Here is a 20,981-nt window from a genome sequence, read left to right on the forward strand (position 1 = left end):
GAGAGTTCCCCTCTATCCTCCACCCCAACTCTGAGAACAGCTTTCTTTGTTGAGCGAATACACCTGAGGTGAGCCTTCTTCACTCCTCCTCCCACTCACATCCAGGTTAAGTCCTGCCAGGTGCCTCCGGAGGGAATAAAGCATCCAACGATAACTCACAGACTCCTACATGAAATCAAAGCTTTGCTCATATCCTTTCACTGGAATTAAGAAATGAAATGGGCGCTGCCCTCAGAGATGCCAGACCAAGCCCACATGTTTGGATTTTCTAGACAGAAAATCATTTATTTTTGGTCCATTTCAGTATTTATAGCAGTGCACATGTAAATCATTTCAGTTCCCAATTGTTGGAGCAAATTAATCTTTCACAAGCCACTCAGCAGTGAGGGTAGAAGAAAAACAGTAGGTGCAACAGTACACGCTCCCCTGTATGTGAACCTTCTTGTTATAATACAATAAACTCCTACATTGAGCTCACTACATCCAATGAGTGCCGCTCTCTCCATTCATGTGGCAGCCCCAGCTGCCCCCTGCCACCTCTGCCCTGCTGAGGGAGTTCTCTGATCAACCACCTGGGTGGGTCTTGCTGCCATTTTCAGTTTGGAAGGAAAAGCCTGTAAATCTGCTTCCTGGGAAGACAGACATTGCTGAATTGTCATCTGCCTCCAGAATGCAGAAAACATCAATTTCATTGCAGCTCATCAGAGTTGGAAACACCTGCCACTTCCTTTCTCAGTTGCAATTAACATGTTGCATCTCAACATTGATTGATTCCAAGCAGCCTAACACTGCCAAAGTCAAGGTTTAAATGAAACAGTATAACCTGATATTATTTTTCACGGTTTTAGAAATATGAACACACTTGTGTTTTTATTGCCAAAGAAGCACTACAAATAGTTGGGGGGATAAGTCTTTGTACTTGAGATAAACGTGAGTAGAATAGGTTGATGCTCATAATAAAAACCATTCTTTATTCTTATATTTATTTGGAGTTGTACTTGTTTATCTTTGTGTTTACTTGTGGGTAGAGGAATAATGTTATTTCTGAATATTTCATCTAACACAGGGCTGCTGAATCCCATGGGTATTTGGAAGATGTTTATTAAACAAATAAATAAATGAATGGTTTGGGAGAGCAAGCTTATTTTAAGAATTGTCCTCTTGGTCCAACTTACATAAAATTCTGAAATTTTAATCATGAGCCTTTCATTCAACTTAAAAGCTGTGTGAGACTATGAAATATGACCTGAGGCTGGGGCTTTCTGTTTCATCCTAAATGGTTCAGCCTTGATCACAAGTGTTATTTTATGGAAAAGTGAAGGCCCCATCTGTTTTCAACATGATTCTACTCATATTGCCTACACAGAAACTTTTCAAATGGTACAACATTTTACCTTTAGAGAGTCTCAGAACATTCTCTGTTGTAATCATTTAACATAGTTCAACAGCCACAATATTTGTGTCCTTTTGGGAATGATCATTAAAATGGTTTTTAAGTACTGGGAAAACTGAAAGCTAGAGTAAGGAGAAGGCTGTTAAATACAAGGTTTATGTTTCAACTTGGCCAGATAAGACTCAGCCTTAAACCACAGAATATAATCTTTGGAAGAGAAAATGAACACATTTCTTCTCTCATCTATTAACAGAATACTGGGGCCAAGAACCACCTTCTTTTTTGGCCCTCTTGGGAGAATCTTCTTTTAAGACTGAAATAGAACAAGTTAAAATAAGTGGCACTTAATTCTCTCACACAAAACCAACCGAGACACGACACATTTGAGCATCATCTGTTAAATATATACAAGCATCAAGTGATGACTAAGCTTGAATATTTCTACCCATTCTAGAAGGAAAGCTGAAGATATGTATCTTTGTTAAAATGAATTAACATTCTGGTACATCTGTAGTTTTATCTCTAAATGCCTGATGGCAGAAAGTATTATTTTGATTATCTCCATAAATCTTTAATACTATATAACTTAATGCCCGAAATTTCTGGGTTATTTGTATATTAAATAGCTTACATACTAATAGCTTAGTGTTAATAGGTCTTCTCCAAATTATAACACAGGAAAACCAGAATTACGAGGAAATCACCTTAACCATTTCCACCAAATATATAAATAAATAAAAATAGATAAATAGCCCTAAGTGGCACAGTTTTCAGAGAGAGCGAGAAATAGATGCTTGTATATATTTCCTACTAATGGAATTCAGGCACTAGAAGACCTGATCATGTTAAAAAAGAAAAAGGAAGGAGAGAAGAAAGAAAAAGAACCACAACCTTTAGGACTTGGTATACCATGGAAAGGTGCGTCTTAATACTGCCCAGAACGTTGGCTGGCTCAGGAAATGCATGCATACATCTAAGTTCCAGCCTGATCAGCTGACCAGATTGTCATGTATGGAGAGCATCTCAGACAAAAGTGGCTTATGGGTCAACTTCTACTGAGGAGAGTTAGCTCTCCAGGCAGTTGCAAAGCACCATTTGTCCAACAATACATACATTTAAACACTTGCAGACATGAGAGAGGCCAAACATACAACAATGACTTCTCCAGTCTCACTCTTGTCAAAGATGGACTGACTCTTCAAAGAGTCCCATTGAGAGAAAATAATCAAATACTTTAGAACAACAAATCACCATTTAAAATCTTGTCTTTTGTTTCCATATGAACTATCAAAATGTCCCGGGAATCCCATGTCAGTGCACAAACTCCACCTCCCAGCTTTTTTTTCCCATGGAAAATGCCACAACGAAAAAATCCTTTACCCAACTTGGGATTTGGTGAATGGAGCCTCTGCACCTCACTTCACCTTGAAGGCAGAAGAGGCCTTGTCTTGTCCTGTGGAGTTCCAGGAAGCCCCTGTAGAGGGCGTCAGAGACACTTCTCTGTTTGGACCTAAGGAGAACACCACTGAAAGCATCCTCCACCCTTGATCACTAGAATGTTCGCTTTCAGTAGCAGCATCAACCTCACTAATATTTTATCAACAAATGAGTTTTCCTTTTTGCCATTACCAGCAGATATTAAAAAAGCACTTCAAAATTCTTTTTTAAAATATTGGTTCTGTCTTTAAAAATTATTCATCTTCTAAAAATGTTTTTCACTATATTCCAGGGAAATAAAGAGAGTGCTCTGAAAAAAAATGTAAAGCTTTTCTAAGCCAACAGCATTTGGTGAAAACTAACAATCCTGCTGGTATGAAGTTGAAGTTTTCTTTCCTTTTTTCTTTCTTTTTTTAAAAAAATAAAATTAAGGCTCAAATGTTCTATTAAATACTCATTTCTTATGTATATTATATTAAGGCTTATAAATACACCTGGTGAATTAAATTCACCCTGGATTGAATTAACACCTGCTATATGAGTTATTTGCTTTATGTAATCAGTAATCTCAAGGTTTCTTCCCTTTCTCTGGAAGCACAATTTAAATATTAACCTAATCTTTAAACGGCGGCTGCTTCTTTCTGACATTTGGAAACTGGTCACCCGTGCAAAAAAAAAAAAAAAAAAAGGCAAATATGGATATAGTAATGAAAAGGCAGCTTCTTAAAAATCTTAAGATGTGTAACTCAATGAATTGGGAAGAGAAATGATGAAAGCAGCAGGAAAACTGATCTCTGTGTCACTCTTTACAGAAAACAATGCTGATTATCTGCCAAAGTCATCTCCAATCTGAGACCAGCTGAAGTTGACTGCCAATTTCAAAAGAGTCTCTATATTTTCTTCATTATAATCTCTGGAAGTATCTTAGGCCGCTGGAGTACATATGAGAGAATCTTAATTAAAAAAAAAAATACTGCAGCATGGTATAAGTTATGTTTCAGGTCTAACATCCTGTGAACGGAGGAACACGTGAGTGTGGGGTGCTTGGCCTGATCTGGTCGTCAGCTTGCTCCCTGTGGGGCCTGCTCACGTCCTGCTCAGCTGACTGCCCCTAGAGAATATGAAGCTTTCAAAGTGCTGGTCTTCAGCCTTCTCTCTGATGCGTTGTTCCTCTAAGGAATCCACCAGTTTGTCCCTTTGCTCAATCACTTGCATCATCTCAGTGAGTATTTCTTGCTCTTCATTCAGATCATTCTCATCTTTCTGGCTCTCTACAGAAAAAAACAGAACCAAAAAAATCAATAACAAACAAAAAAGACACATTAGACTTCAGGCAACATTTGACCTCAGAGGAGCTTTTGGCAGGGGTGTTCTTGATTGTTCTGGACTTGTTCTGCTCTTTAATTTCTAAGGAGAAAACAAGGAAATGAATTTAACACCAGGAACCTGCCCTGCAAGACACAGATTAGAAGGGTGGGTGCTTTGTGCAGCTCTCAGCTCAGTTTTCATCTCAAGACTATATAAAGCAACAGGGAAAACCCCTTTGTGAGAAAAAGAAGTTCATACAAGCCTAGCCCTTCCAAGCCCTCCCACCTGTCCTTCCCTCCCCAAAAAGAAGCCAGCAAAACAACACAGAGGCGGTTTTCCCTAAATACATCTGAGCTACAGCAGAGCAATCTGCGAGAGAAGTTTCTGAGTAAACCATCTGCATCAGTGGATGTTATTTCAATGACAAGAATCCTGTTTTCATTTGCAGTTAATAACACATTGCAGCCCTCTGAATAGAGACCAGGAGGCAGCCAAGTGAGGCTGTGGCTAGCTGCTGGGAGGGTATTTCCAGACGGTGACTAGGCTTCTCCCTTTTGCCTTCTGAGTACACGACCTTCTTCCTAATTGCCCCGAAATGTTCAATTGCCTGGGGAAGATACGATTGTTATAAAAGGAAGGAAAAGAGTAAGAAACTGGTTGTAATGACTTCCTGACACTCAAAATAGGATTCTCAAGGCAGATCTTAAGTTTTGTCAGATTATTGCCTTAGGAGAAGATTTTATGTATTATTCCATTAACCCCTCTTGTTTAATGCATGGGGACTAGGCAGTGAGCTGGATCCCAGAGTAGAGATGGTACCACTGCCTCTTGCTGCAGGCTGAGTTCTGAGACCGGCATCAGGAATAAGGGACACATGACAGAAGGGAAATAAAGAGGCAACATTCCCTTTGCAGCTCAAGTTTCATGGGACGGAGGAGCGAGCGGCAGGAGAAACTGAAGGCGAGAGCCCTGGGCTCGAGTCTCTCCATTCTGGGCCTTAGGGGGGCTTCTATCCTATCATTTGATGGGAACATTGGGGACCAAGGGACCCTTGCCCTGACCCTTGCTCGGAACACCAGCAAGATGTTAGTTGGAAAGGCACCCTAGGTATAAACATGGAACAGGCAGAACTTCATGGTTGGGCAGAGAAGAGAGGTCTGGACGTGGCTAACCAGATCCTGATTTGCTGTCTGTGGCACACATAGGCAGTGGCCAGAAGTGTCCATTTGGCCCAGAGGTGCAAAGGTCGCCAGCCACTGGGCCTGCCACGGGGCTCCTTATGGTGAGGGATGAGGTGGCCCCACAGTGCAGACTGTCTGGTAGACTGTCTGGCCAGGCTGAGTGGAGGATGTGCTGAGGTGAGGCTGATTAAGGACAGGAGTGAGGCTTCAGGTACACTGAGAGCCTGGCCAGGCTATGGTCATGCCGTGCACCCGGTCTGCAAATGGCAGCAGAGAGCAGCCTAATGACGGGAGACAGCTACATGGGGGTCAGCGGATCAGAGCCACCCACACCAATTTCCAGTGCTGCAAAGTCACACGGACCTGCCTCTCGCTAACACCCGGCAGTCACCTTCAAGGATCAAGCAGATGGGAGGGGCGGCAATCTGCAAGACTGAACATTTCCATCCCAAAGAGACTGAGCATTTCCTGGAGGGACTTTTAAAATTATTGCATCAGACTAAGTTTACCAGAAAAACATCTACTTTGACTTTATTGACTATGCCAAAGCTTTTGACTATGTGGATCACAACAAACTGTGGAAAATCCTTCAAGAGATGGGAATACCAGACCATCTGACCCATCTGACCCATCTGACCTGCCTCCTGACAAATCTGTGTGCAGGTTAACTGGACAAAGTAGAAAAACATCTACTTTGACTTTACTGACTATGCCAAAGCCTTTGACTGTGTGGATCACAACAAACTGTGGAAAATTCTTCAAGAGATGGGAATACCAGACCATCTGACCTGCCTCCTGACAAATCTGTGTGCAGGTTAAGAAGCAACAGTTAAAACTGCAGGTTAAGAAGCCTTTGAGTGTGTGGATCACAACAAACTGTGGAAAATTCTTCAAGAGATGGGAATACCAGACCATCTGATCTGCCTCCTGACAAATCTGTGTGCAGGTTAAGAAGCAACAGTTAAAACTGTTTTAACAGTTAAAACTGACACTTACTCCTTGGAAGGAAAGTTATGACCAACTTAGACAGCATATTAAAAAGCAGAGACATTACTTTACCAACAAAGGTGTATTCAAGGGTATAGTTTTTCCAGTGGTCTTGTACAGATGTGAGATTTGGACTATAAAGAAAGCTGAGCCCAGAAGAATTGATGCTTTTGAACTGCGGTGTTGCAGAAGACTCTTGAGAGTCCCTTGGACTGCAAGGAAATCAAACCAGTCAATCCTAAAGGAGATCAGTCCTGGGTGTTCATTGGAGGGATTGATGTTGAAGCTGAAATTCCAATACTTTGGCCACCTGATGAGAAGAGCTGACTCGTTGGAAAAGACCCTGATGCTGGGAAAGACTGTGGGCAGGTGGAGAAGGGGACGACAGAGGATGAGATGGTTGGATGGCATCACTGACTCACTGGACATGGGTTTGGGTGGACTCCGGGAGTTGGTAATGGACAGGGAGGCCTGGCATATTGTGGTTCATGGGGTCACAAAGAGTCAGACATGACTGAGTGACTGAACTGAACAAACGCTACTATGTGAGAAAGAATAGGAGATCCTGAGTCTATAATCTGTTCCCAAGTCATAGCCCCATCATTTACCTTGAGCATGCTTTTTAACTGCTCAGAGACTCAGTTTTCTAATTTGTAAAATGGAGTAACATACCTGAGAATGATCATGATGATAACATCTCATATTTACTAGGTGCTTGTTCTGTAGCAGGTAACCCCATAGGTAGGTGCAATTATGGTCCCATGACGTATACAGAAAAGATTTAATTTGCTCTTTTAGACTTTGGTCCCAGTGTAGGAAAGCCATGCATGGATCTGGCCCCCACAAACACACAGGCACAAAACAGAGTGAATATGCCTCATGGGTTGGAGCCAATAAGTCAATATATGGTATCAGTTTATTCCAACTCTTCCTCCGTCATGGTGGAAATAATTTTCTCACGTGTGATGCCCTGGCCCAGTTGTGGTAGGGAGGATGCTTCCTTTACCGTCCCCAGTGCCTGGTAGAACCAGGCCTGCCTTCCTCTCACTGTGGAAACACGTACATCATGGCCCTCATCTCACTGTGTTATAATTACCAGGCTGAGTGTCAGTCTCCCCAGGGAGGCCACAGGGCAGGGCTGCTCTTCTGCACCTACCAGGCCCACTCTAAATTCTCAACAAACATTTGTTAAATGAATGGATGGATAAGTGAGTGAAGGTGTGAATGAATGACTTCATTCCTATTAGCACATGGGTTGGGATGGGGCAAAATGCTGCTCTCCTGGCCCTAATGAGCAAAGCTAAGAGGGACTTGCTGTGCTCTAGCGGGGGCAGAAGAAGCTGCCTTTGTGCCCCCTCTGGCTCCCAGGCTGGTGGCACCAGACAGGAAGAGTACTCTGGTCTATAAAGTGCAGCATGTTCTGGTCAAGTGTCTGCATAGGAAAAAACATCTTTAACAAAGGCCTGAAACACATCACCGTACTCACCTTCCTGGAGCATTTTCTCTCTTAATTTTTGCTCTAGTCTGCTTTGATGATCTTCCAGTTCTAGTTCGTGGGCCCTGGGAATGAGAAAATGTTCAGACTTTGTAAATACTGAAGACCTGTGTAGAAATATCTAATAAACCCATTGACCATAGCAACTGCTTTCCTTGTTCCTTATTAAGACTGGGGTCTTGGAATGCCTCTAAACCGAAAGTTTTGCTACTACTGCTGCTGCGATACACTGAACTCAGCAGAGAACGGAGAGCCACTGAAGCTTGTGACGAGATCCCAGAGAACTTCTGGAAGGCCACACTGGCATGGATCATGAAGAAATGACTAGAATGGTAGAAGCAATGACAATCTAAAACTCCTCTCTTTTAGGGGCAACGTGACTTCAAGCATCACCTCTAACAACTCCCAAATCTTTGACTGTGGTAAGCAAGAAAACAAGTAGGAAACAGGAGTAAGGCATTTTGTCAGTGGAGGCAATAGTCCTCAGACAACCACCCATCTGGTTGTAGGCAATGGTGAAAGAACCGTGATGCTTTGGAGGAGTCAATTTAGAGTGCTGGGTACTCAGTGTGTCCACCAGCAAAGTCAAGAGGGGAAGTCAGCTTTCAGTGAAGGTCAGATGGAACTTCATGAGCTTTCAAGGCCTGGCGATATGCCATGGATATTACAGAACCTGTGTCAGCGCCCCACACGCTGGGCCGTGTGGTCATGTGGAGGTTCCTCCAACCTCTGGGAGTGCAGCCCTGGAGTTCTCAGGAGAAATGAGGACCACAGACAAATGCAGCAGGGGTCAGAGGTGAAATGTGAATCACATGAGCCCTAAAAGGGAGACAATAGAGGAAAAAAAAGTTTGAAGACAGGAGCATGGGAATGCCCATGTTTAGAAACTAGTCAAAAGAGGTAGAAGCAGGGAAGGAGCAAGCAGAAGGTAGGAAGGATAGGCAGCATCACAGAAACCAAGAGAGGCAAGATTTAGGAGAGAAGAGAGGGGTCAAGGCTGTCCATTGCTAGAGACACTGAAAATGGGGAGGACTGACACTAGGGCCCCGGGGCTTCCCTTCCGGCCCCAGCCGCAGGCTGTGCGCGTATCTGCTACAGCATTGGGTCACTTTACTATACTCTGTTGTTGCTGGGTTTTTTGTTGTTGTTGTTGTTGTTACTTCTACTATTGCTTAGGCCAAGGTCCACACTTTGTTCAATACTCCGCCTTTTGTTATTGACACTGAACTTCCCTTGACCCACTCTAGCTCCCAATAGAATATACCTACCACTTAGATTTTCCTTTAAGAAAGGACTTTGTGAAAGGAGTGTAGTGTGTAGCAAGCTGACAGCTGTAGCAGAATGCACTTCAATGTCGTGCTGAAGCCACCCTGTCCCCGAGCACAGCGGTGGTGCTGGAGCTCGGCCATTTCTGCCCCACTTTGGGCTCCTCGGATGGGCAGCCTTGGCTGGTGCTCCCTTTGGCCTGGCTCAGATTTTCCTCAGGGCTGCACGGCAGTCTGAAGCCCCTCCTTCCAGTCCTTCTCCCCGCCCCTCTCCTTTCACAGGCGTCAGGACTGCAGGGAGGTGTGCAGATTTCACTCTCGTTCCCGCTCCCTTTTCCCTTCCTTCTGTTATACCTCTTGTGCTTCTAATTCTGTCCTGGCACCTGCTTTCCCAAGGGACTCAACATCACACACCAGTCTAAGACATTTCTCCTTGTTCAGCCAGGCCTTTCTCCAAACTAGAAGCTGCCCTCCACCAGAGCTCTCATCTGGCTCACACTCCAAGTTCTCCTCCTTGGCCTCTTTTGGAGGAGAACGTTCCCTCTGACAGCGTACCAGTAAGGGAAGGCCCAGTCACCGCGCAGTCCCCATCGCCCTGACCTTCGCAGGTAGGGCCTGTGCTCTGAATACTCCTCCTACAAGTCTTCACAGAGCAAATGCTATGTTTTACTATTTCTCTCATACTGTGTGCTTGCGTGTCCGTCTCTGAAAACCATGAGATCCCTGAAGGCAGGGACTGGGGCCTGACTCATCTTTACTTTCACAGTACCCAGCACAGTTCCTGGCACAGAAAATATGCTTGATAGATGTTTGTTGAATGAATTTTATACTTTCAATCTAGCCCAAAGGCAGATGGTATGGTTGTGTAAAAAGGGCTTTGTGGTCAGGTAGATGTGGACAAATTACTTTATTGAATCTCAGCATGTGCATCAATATAAAAAATAGTAATAATAATAGAAAAAATAATTACAGATGAGCCCTGCTTCCCCACTCCTGGCATTTCCTTCCATGCCAGTGGACCTTGATGAGTATAAGTCCTGGCTTATTCTTTCCACTTTCTCTCTTAGATTCACTCTCACCCCAGGAGTGGTAAATTTGGGAAGAACAGGGGAAATTAGCTGATACCCTTTCTCACCTGGGATCAGCCTGCCTGAGCAAACGTGTGTTCTCTGGGTACACATCGTGTATAAATACACATATTTATACACACATATGTAATGAGCCAATGTAAAATATACTCTGGGTCACTGTCAACAACGTTTAAAATCAACTGCTCTACGGAATTCTCTCTACTCTGACAGCTACTGATTCTAAATTCTTTTGATAAGGAGTAGATTCCAGAAATTGTACTTCCCCATCCATGTCTCAGCCTGTATACCTACCTGCCTACTGAATATCCCACTCACTACTAAATTCAAGTTGCTCAAAACAACTAGCTGTATGTTAAATACGAAAATTGTTAAGAGAGTTCTATCAGGAAAAAAAAGTGTCTATTTCTTTCATTTTGTATCAATATTTTTGCATGAGATGCTGGATGTTCTCTAAACTTACTGTCTGCGATAATCATTTCATGATATATGTAAGTCAAATCATTACACTGTATACTTCAAACTTACACAGTGTCGTATGTCAGTCACATCTCAATAAAACTGGAAGAAAAATAGAAACAACTACAACCTGAAAAAAAAAAGTGTTCTCTTACTCTGAGCCTTGCTAGTGGTTTAGGGCAAGATTTCTCAACCTTGACACTACTGACATTTGGGGCTGGGTAATTCTGTGGTGGTGAAGGGACCGGGTCTGCCTGTGGAATGTTTGGCAGCACCCTTGGCCTCTCCTCCCTAGATATCAGTAGCACCTCCCAGTTGTCTTAGACAAAAACATTTTCTGCTTCTGCTGCTAAGTCGCTTCAGTCGTGTCCAACTCTGTGTGACCCCAAAGATGGCAGCCCACCAGGCTCCCCCGTCCCTGGGATTCTCCAGGCAAGAACACTGGAGTGGGTTGCCATTTCCTTCTCCAATGCATGAAAGTGAAAAGTGAAAGTGAAGTCGCTCAGTCGTGTCCGACTCCTAGCGACCCCACGGACTGCAGCCTACCAGGCTCCTCCATCCATGGGATTTTCCAGGCAAGAGTACTGGAGTGGGTTGTCATTGCCTTCTCCGAAACTATCTTCAGATATTGCCAAATATCCCTGGAAGTAGGAGGCAGAGATGGAAATTGCCCCCAGGTGAGACTACTGGTCTCAGGTAAAAGCCTTACCCCTAAGAAGCAAGTGATTCACTACGTTTTGTGTGTCTAATAAGTGTGATAAGTGAGATAAGTGTGTCTAATTCTGAAGTTTGGTTCCATGGTGAACCCCCAAGTGATCCTAACCCCTAGAATCTTTGAGGGAGAAGGCAATGGCACCCCACTCCAGTACTCTTGCCTGGAAAATCCCATGGACGGAGGAGCCTGGTGGGCCACAGTCCGTGGGGTCGTGAAGAGTCGGACACGACTGAGCGACTTCACTTTCACTTTTACTTTCATGCACTGGAGAAGGAAATGGCAACCCACTCCAGTGTTCTTGCCTGGAGAATCCCAGGGACGGGAGCCTGGCGGGCTGCGGTCTCTGAGGTCGCACAGAGTCAGACACGACTGAAGTGACTTAGCAGTAGCAGAATCTTTGAATGTGACCTTATTTGGAAAAGAGTCTTTGAGGATGGAAAGTTAAGAACCTTGAGATGAAAATATTCTGGATTATCCTGATGGGCTCTAAACTGAGTGGCAAGTATTTCTACAAGAGCAGACACAGATACAGAGAAAAGGCTGCATGAAGATTGAGGCAGAGACTGCAGTGACGCAGCCACCAGCCAAGAGATGCCTGGAGCCTGCTAAGCAAAAGAGGGAAGGGAGGATTCTCCCCCAGAGCCTGGCCCCCCAACACCTCCCTTTCAGTCTTCCAGAACTGGGAGAGAATACTTCTCTATTACTGTAAGCCACCCTGTTTGTGGTAACATGTTAGTCCAGCCGTAGGAAATGAATATAGTTAGCAAGCTTTCTTGGACTCTCATATTTAGCCACGCTAGCCATGATCAGTAATAAATGCTCTAGTTTAATGTTCCATCTGTTGACCCAGTAGTCTTATTTCTTAGCCAGTTCAGAATCCAGGCAGAGACGAGGAATAGAATTTATTAGACCCCTTTAAGATTCCCCAAATTATTTCTCAGGGTTGGGTGAAAATGAAATGGGTCAGCATAAGGGAAAGCGCCCTATACAACCTGTGGTGCTTAGTCAGTTTATATTAAAAGTCACTTTCTTTCCCTCCAGGATGGTGACAGGTAAAGTGACCTTCAACTTTCTCAGAGTGCAGTGAGATCCACCTCTACTTTCTGATCTACCAGCCAGACTGCAGCCTCTTATCCAGAGGACAGCCAGATAGATTTCCACCTTCAATCCAGTAATGCCGCAAGGAGTGGTCGGGAAGCCCTTCTCGTCGTTCACACTCAGAGGCCAGACATACGCTTCCCCATCGCAGATGTGTGACTGCAGGTGGGTCTCCCCTGCCCTGGGGGCAGGAATGGACTGCAAGTGCCTCATCCATACGCCCTCCAGCCCAGACCTATTACCTGAAATCATTTTAGCCATAGGACTCCCCAGCAGAGAACAGACTACTGAAGATTCTCTGTACTAATGCCCGCATGATATGCAAGACCTCAAATACCAATTTGTCTCAATCACAATTCTGTATGCACAAGGAGAAAAGTCCTGGGACTTCAACCGAGGAGGGTGGGCCACCCCACTGCCACCCCCGTTCCCCTGGTTGCTTTTTTATCCGTGTTGCCTTACTTACATGATCAGGAGCTCTGACTCATATCGCATTAATTTATTCTTCTCCAGAACCAGCTTAAGCCATTCCTGCAAAAGCTGTGCTTCATCCTGTGTGCCTGAATCTGCTTAAGAAATCAGTGGCAAATGGGTTAGATTGGCATTTCTCTTCCCATGATCAAACTGCTTTGAAGCTACTTTAGGGGGCCATGTTTGTAGCAAAAAGGGGTCTGCAGGTGGCAGCCCCCTGACGGCCTGTTGAAGCCTCAAGGTCATGGGCATAACAAATAAAACACACCTGCGCATGCTCTAGGGGAGGTCCTCTTGGATATTTAGGGCGTGAATACTTCAGTTCCAAGGGTGGTATACCCTTGACAATGGCCTGCCACACTAATGACCCTCCTCTGAATAGAGTGTCTTCCATAAAATTTCTATGCATTTGTATATCATATCCACCACCAAAGAAAGCCCTAATAGCTCTGCTGGTTACTATCTCCTTCTCTTCTTCTGAATCGAATGCCTACTGAGTGCCCAGGTGGGCTGTGGCTCCCTCCATGGGGCAGGAAAGTTCATATACCCTTTGGTTATAGAAGAGTGGTAACTGGCATTTTGGGTTTTTTTTGGTTTTGTTTTGTTTTGTTTTTTGCACAAAGAAAAGCCAAATGATTAGAGGGGAAAAGTTATTAGCTTTGAGTCTCATAGGGAAAAAGTTTTATCTATACTTGCTTATAACTTAGATTATGACCTTTATTCCTTTATTAAACAGAAAAATTAGCATGATAAAATTCACATTGCTTTTAGATATTCAGTGTTAGATGCTACATGTTTAGATAAGAAAATGTTAAAATTTGGGAATGTTTGGGAAGTAGTAACATCGGTGGCTTTCTAGTCTTTCACCCTGAAATGGGAATACAAGCTGTGTTGCAAAGCTCATGGCCATCCTCCAAGGATTTAACTTGGTAAGCCCCATTGCTGTTGTTTGTTGTTCAGTTGCTAAGTCGTGTCTGACTCTTTGCGACCCTATGAACTGCAGCATGCCATGCTTCCCTTGTCCTTCACTATCTTCTGGGGTTTGCTCAAACTCATCCATTGAGTCAGTGATGCCATCCAACCATCTCATCCTCTGTCCCAAAGGCAGAGAGGAAAACAGGGCAGTCAGAAGATGTGTGTGACCTTGGGAAAGCTGTTTAACCTCTCAGAAGCTCTGCTTCTTCATGGGATAAACTAAACAAGAAGGCACACAGGTAATAGAATAATAATAAAGAGCTGCTGTTTATAATGCAGGGTTACGTGCCAGCCAATGGACTAAGTACCTTATATGCAATACCTCACTGAATCCTCACAACAAACTCACCAGTAGGTTCCCTTGTTATCACCATTTGAGGGCTGAAGAAGCAGAAGTTTGAAAGATTAGAATAACTTACTCAAGCTCACGGTTAGTAAGTGGCAGAGCCAGGGCTTGAGCTCCAGAGAGCCTTACCCTAAGCTCATACTCTTCTCTGCTTGTATGCTCCTCTCCCCTCCTCATTACTCCCTCCATTCCTCTCACAGCCCCGTAAAGTAAATAAAGCCCCTAGCACATTGCAAAGTCATCCATAAAAACGAGTTCCCTTTCTCCCTGTCTCCTTGATCACTCTTTTATTGACATGGAAACTGGGGTCCAGAGTGATTGATGTGCAATATCCCAAATTATATGTTTAGTTAATGTACAAACTGGTGCTACAATGCAGAACTTGACTTCTGATTAATTCATTCATTCAATAACACCTATTTACAGAATAGGAGTCGGGTATTGCCTTAGGTACTGGGGACACAGTGATAGATAATGCTATTTATCACCAGAATTTTGGAGATAGTAAGGCACAGTATCTGCTGAAAAGGGTGTTGTTAGATAATCTTTTGGATCAGATAGACCAAAAAGCTAGAATAAAATAGAATATCAGAAAACTGTTGCCATAGCAAAAAAAGGACTCTGGGAATACACAGAAGGGAGGGGATTTCTGGTCAGGATATGAGGCTGGGCTTCCCAGGGGAGGTGATGTTTCAACTGGGGTATTGAAGAAAGGATAACACTTTGAGAGGAAACACTGAGGGTGGGAGAGAACATTTCAATAAGAGGGAACAATATGAGCAAAGACAAGAGGATAGAAGATGGTGGCGACAGAGGTCAGGAAGGGCTAAGGGGACACAGAGGGTAGACAATGAGACCTCAAAGTGTATGACCATCTCATCACAGAGGCCCCTGAACACCATGCTAAGGCTTTTGCACTTTATGCTGTAAATACAAAGGGACACTAAAGGTGGTTGAGCAGGAGAATGATACCTAGAAGGATTAAAAGGGAAAGGGAAATAAGTGTTATTCTTTCTTAGGTTTCTTGAATGAATGAATGAGTAAAAGAACTTATAAACCTGTTGAGTACCAGCATCTTCTGAGCATTGTTGGTGGTGCTGAGGGGCAGGGATGAATAAGCCCTGGCTCCAGCTGTCCAGGAAACTGGGACCTTGCAATCCAGTGGGGAAACCAATGCCACACAGTCAGCTGGGATACAATGAGCCCCTGCCATGCAGCACAGGAGGGAAACGATTGATCTTACGCAGAGGAAGTGGGGGAAACCTCAGAGAGGAGACAGCAGGTGAGCTCAGTCTAAGTGCACAAGTGGGAGTTTTCCAGGGGCAGGAGGAGGTGAAGAACAAGGCATTCCAGGGCATTAGTTGCTGAATGGAAGAATGAAATTTATAGATCATATATATGACATAGATGTTAAAAACATATACTTTAAATTCAGACTTAGGATCAAACTTCCATTCTTTGACCTGTCACTGTGGGGGCTTGAGTTCTTAACAGCCTCTCTGAGCCACAGTCTCCTTATCTGTTTAAAGATACAATGGAATTGTGCATTCAGAGACCTTAACCCAGCCCTGGCACTGAGTATAAACTCAATAAATAGTAATGGTCATTATTCAAATCATGTAATGTACATGATGGAAGATCACTTAAGAGTCATCTCTCCCAGCCATCGAGGCACAAAGGAATTTCTTCTCCCACCCTCCGCTCCAGCCTCTACGGTAATTCTCCATGGATGGTGAAATGCCCTTCTGTTCAAGAAGCCCACTGCAGAGCTGTGTACTCTCAAGTACTGAAAACTTCTATTGCTCGTCAATGGGTTGGCTATTTGCCACTGAGTCCAATTTTGCCCTCTGGAGGCAAATAGAGAACACATAACTCTATTCTACGTGAAAGACATTCAGATATTTGAAGACTGATCTCATGATCCACTGTAGTTTTCTTATTTCAGAGTCAGTACCTCTAGGTCATTTATCATTTTATCATAAAAGAGCTGTCCACCTCTATTTGCCTTCTAATTTCCCAGAACATATCTTAAGGAGAGTCCAGAATCAAACAAAGGATCAAGAGCCCAGAATGGAGAGCCACGCTTACATCTTCCCCTTGTGCCCTGGAATGCAGGTGTCCTTTCAGCAGCAGTGTCTTCACCTGGCTCTTCCTAACGTGCAGCTGAATCTTGTCTTCCCACACCAGGAGTGGTGAAGGCTGAGGACTTCATGTTCAACTTGTGCAACTGATCTTCTAAAACGAATTCAAGACTTACTTGCGCCTTGTTAAATATCATCTTATTTTGTTCCATTAAGGGGGAATCTTTGGGATATTTTATTCACCTGATACATTTCTCCTAGTTTGGGATTTCTGTGTACTTGCACATTCATGCGATACTGAGAAATGAAACATCAGATGGAACTGGACCGAGAGCAGAGCCATCTAGCCCCTAAGGGACCTTTCTTACCCTTTGGGCAAGACTGTGCTACAAATTTTAAATGCATGGCACCCAACTAGTATCATCCAGCCCCCATTTCTATACCTTGTCCACTAGGATCTTATAAACCTTAATAACAAAGCAATTTCCCAAAATCAAGCTTCACAAAGCCTGCTGTGTCCATTGGCATGACAAACCTCAAAACACCACCCAGAAGAGGAAATGACATTTATTTTCCACAGTGTCTAAGTAAACGCCTGTGGTTCCTAAATATCCACAGTTTCTTTAATAATTCTTTCTAGAATTTTGACAAAGATCAGAACTCATGTTTCTTTCTCATATGAAACTAGAAAATATACCCAATTTCTAATCTTTTGGTTCTGGAATTTTTCCTGAGTTTTCAAAGACTGGGGTCATTTCTGCAAGTTATTTCAACACCAGGGGGTTAATTCAGTCAATAAGCAAATTCTGATTGAGTAAGGTCACATCAAAGACATATTCTATTGTGAACATATCATCTTTCACCACGGCTGAGAAACCTGAATTCCTTGCTCTCCCATTTCTCTCACCTATCCAGGTTTAATTTCCTCATCTAGATATTTGCTTAACATTTCTAGACTGAGGGCCATTTTCCTTGATTAGGAAAACAGAAAAGCTGAGAGGAGAAAATCTTGCCTCTCACCAGTCATGTAACATTAAACCATCTGTCTCAGCTCCGGGCTATCCTCGCCTTGTTCTCAGTCCAAAAGAAACAGCACTGTTCTGCTGTCTTGAGAGTATTTTCTGTTGTTGCTTTTCAGATTCGGCCTCTTTGCTATACTCTATCTACAGGTTCAAGCCAGACTTTTATCCTGCATTCCATGTCCCTTCTTCAGCCTTTCTTGTGTGTCTTTCTAAAATGTGGTCCCTCTGAGAGTTGTGCAGCCTCACTGATTCCTACTGATGCCGTATTCAACAAACACAGATTGAACTGAATCAATCAATTTAATTTACGTTCTTGAGTGAAATAATTTGCAATTTTATAGCCTACAGTTTATTTTTAGACTCTCCCTTTCCTCAGTAGTCAAAATTACTTTTGAGGATCTTTGAACATGGAATCAAGTGCAGATTTCTAGGGAATCTGCTTTCCCAAAGCACTGGGTACAGGCAGACAGTGCCTAGCCCAGGATTGCCTTGCTCTCAACCCGAACAATGTACTGAGATTTCCATCACCTCACTACCCACCAGAGAGCTTCCCTGTAGGTCCTAATGAAGTCTCGAAGAGCATTGCTCCTCACTGTAGATGCGGTAGAGTGAAGAGGCAGAGGGAGTGGGCTTTGAGATCGATCAGACCTGTCTCTCCCACTTACAATGTGTGACCTTGGTCAAGTAACCTCACCTCTTTCTGCCTTAGTCTCCTCCCTTGAAAAATGGGGGTGGGGACTTCCCTGGCAGCCCAGTGGTTAAGACTGCCATTGCAGGCATCATGGGTTTGATCTAAGATTGGGGAACTAAGAGCCCACATGCTGCTTATGCAGCCCAAAAAAAAAAAAAAAAAACAGAAATGCAGTGATCATAGTCTCTGTCTCATAAATTGGTTATGGGGATGAAATGACAAGATGCATGTAACATGTTGACCATGGTGCTTGGTACGTAGTAAACATTCAGTAACTCACACCATTATTACTACCGTGCTGTTGCTTCTTCCAGCGTCCAGTTCTATGTTTCTGTGTGGACTATTTGCTGTATATCTCTAAAGCTCAGCTAGAGTGTAATCCCTGACTTGATTACCCGTGGCTAAACTTTACCAGGTAACTTCCCTTGAGATGAATAAAGGCACTTAGATAATTATATATGTATATATTTGTCTCCATGTAAACAGAAAGATCACATGGCTGGATCGTCAACACTTGCTTGGGAGGAAGCCTAGAGACTGTGCCTACACAGATTGTGAGCTAAGCCACACCTGCAGCTGGTCTCACGGCTGCTGGTGAACTGCACACCCTTCCAGGACAGGGATGTGCCTCCCGCGTCTGGGAACCAGGATGCAGCCAGAATGGCGTGACCTGAAGGTGAGCAGCCTCTAGCTGTGAATGCCACCCCTGCTGCGGCCGCCACTCACCGGTTCCTCCTTTGTTCCTGCGCCCTCGTAACGTGCTTTCTGCTAGACAGAATGCAAGGATCCTCTTGTTAGGCAAAGTAAAGTCATCAAAACACAACATGAAACAACTTTTTATTGATGGGGGTCATATAAATTGACCCTCTTGTCCCTAATGAGCTCTCAAAAAAACAAAGCAAAATTTTTCACTTCCTACTGAAATTCAATACTCCCCTCCCCACCCCCACCCCCCATACAAACATATATACAATTGAGTTTAAATCACCTAGCCTGACAGCATTTAGTCCCTGCTCACAATAGGGGGACTGGCACTTAACATCCAGAACCTTTTTCTCAGTGAAGAACAACAGACTAAATGAACAATCTATTCTTTAAAGTCATGGCTTGTGAACCATTTCCTTTTGTTGGTAATCCTGAATGCTCCTGTGTGTATCGGTGTGTGGTTTTTCCAAGTTGGATCTTGTGTTGCTCTCTGATTCACAATTATCTAAATCTTTAGATGTGATTTCCCACCTCCTCAGAATCTGTGAGAAGTTCTACTTTGGTTTTTCCTGCAATTCTGTCAATGCCCTTGACATCCTCGGTGATGATCTGGAGCATGAAAGGGCATTTGAGTAATCACAGCCAGAATCCTTGGTAGCAGTGGGCAAGCATTTCCCTCAGATGGTGGGTTTCAGCCCCTGCCTCTGGCTGTCTGGCCTCTTAGCTCCTGTGCACATCCATGGGCCTATTTCATTTCATCTCTAGCCAGGCCTCTTGTACCCAGCACTCTGGGTTCGTGACTTCCCACAGCTCCTTACACATAATGGTGGTAATCCAGAATGCTACACTGGGGGTCTGGTCTGATTCAGTCTTGACAAAAACTGGATACTGGAAAGTAGGTCATGATTCTATCCTGGGAGTCAGGGACTGCAGCTGAAAACCATAAATTCTAGCCCTTCCTTTATTAAACAGCTTTTTGGTTTTGTTTTGCTTTTAGCTACATATCTAGTCACCATAAATGAAGTTTTTCTTGCTTAAATGGCAACCCACTCCAGTGTTCTTGCCTAGAGAATCCCAGGGACGGCAGAGCCTTGTGGGCTGCCGTCTACAGGGTTGCACAGAGTCGGACATGACTGAAGCGACTTAGCAGCAGCAGCAGAAATGATATCACATATATGTAGTCTTCTACAACTTGCGTATTTTAAATTCTTTCTATATGTTTCTAAAATGCCTCTATGCTGCTCATTTTCACTGCTGTATTTATAATATTGAGTTGTATGTGCCACAGTTAACTGTACTACAGTTTATCCATTTTTTTGTTAATGTATAGCTAGGTTGTTGGTAGTAGTTTGCTACTGTGGATGATACTACCGTGAGCATTGTTGTATATATCTTCTGGTTAATGTGGGTATGAGTTTCTCTGGAACACATAATCAGGAATGAAATTCTTGAGTAGTAAGTATGCAACTGTTCAGCTTTTCAGCATAAAGTCAAATTGTTTTCCAAAGATTTGTGGCTGTTTATACTCCCTCTGTCTTCCCCTGGTAAGGCTCAGAGGGCAAAGCACCTGCCTACAATGCGGGAGACCTGAGTTCAATCCTTGGGTAGGGAAGATCCCTTGGAGAAGGCAATGCACCCACTCCAGTACTCTTGCCTGGAAAATCCCATGGATGGAGAAGCCTGGTAGGCCACAGTCCAAGGGGTCGCGACAGAGTCGGACATGACTGAGTGACTTCACTTTTACCTTTCATACTCCCACTAACATTGAATAAAAGCTCCCTTTATTCCTCACCCTTGCCAAATACTTAGTATTATCAGATTTTTTAAGTTTTTGAAAAGTTAATAGTTTAGTTCACACTGTAGTATAAATTTGCATTTTCCTAATTACTAATGAGTATTCTGTGAGACCTAGGACTTCTCTGGTGGCTCAGATGGTAAAGAATCTGCCTGCAATGCAGGAGACCCAGGTTCGATCCCTGTACTGGAAAGATCCTCTGGAGAAGGGAATAGCAACCCACTTCAGTATCCTTGCTGGAGAATTCCATGGACAGAGGACCCTGGCAGGCTACAGTCAGAGGGGTCACAAAGAGTTGGACACAACTGAGTAACTAAAACTATTACTATTCTTTTGTGAAATGTATATTTATACCATTTGCCTATTTTTATATGGAGTTATTAATCTCTTATTGATTTATAAGAGTTCTTTACATATTCTGGAATACTGGATATTTGTTATATTTGTTACAAATATATTTTCCAAATTA

General features: G+C 43.5%; 1 protein-coding gene across 6 annotated transcripts in view; it reads right to left on the reverse strand.

The window, feature by feature from the left end:
• Positions 1 to 258: 258 nt before the first annotated feature.
• MICAL2 (microtubule associated monooxygenase, calponin and LIM domain containing 2) overlaps positions 259 to 20,981 on the reverse strand; it is a 240,883-nt gene continuing 220,160 nt past the window's right edge. For 4 of the 6 annotated variants that reach the window (XM_042233046.2, XM_042233047.2, XM_042233045.2 and 1 more), the window contains 3 exons: positions 12,893 to 12,995; positions 7,793 to 7,866; positions 259 to 4,101 (listed from right to left, as the gene is read on the reverse strand). In XM_042233046.2, the coding sequence (XP_042088980.1) occupies positions 3,917 to 4,101; positions 7,793 to 7,866; positions 12,893 to 12,995 (362 nt within the window). In that variant the 3' untranslated portion in view covers positions 259 to 3,916. The remainder of the gene's footprint in view (positions 4,102 to 7,792; positions 7,867 to 12,892; positions 12,996 to 20,981) is intronic. The other 2 variants (XM_060399889.1, XM_042233044.2) reach the window with 1 other exon arrangement.

The sequence above is a fragment of the Ovis aries genome, chromosome 15, assembly GCF_016772045.2.
Source record: "Ovis aries strain OAR_USU_Benz2616 breed Rambouillet chromosome 15, ARS-UI_Ramb_v3.0, whole genome shotgun sequence".
NCBI classification, from domain to species: Eukaryota; Metazoa; Chordata; class Mammalia; order Artiodactyla; family Bovidae; genus Ovis; species Ovis aries.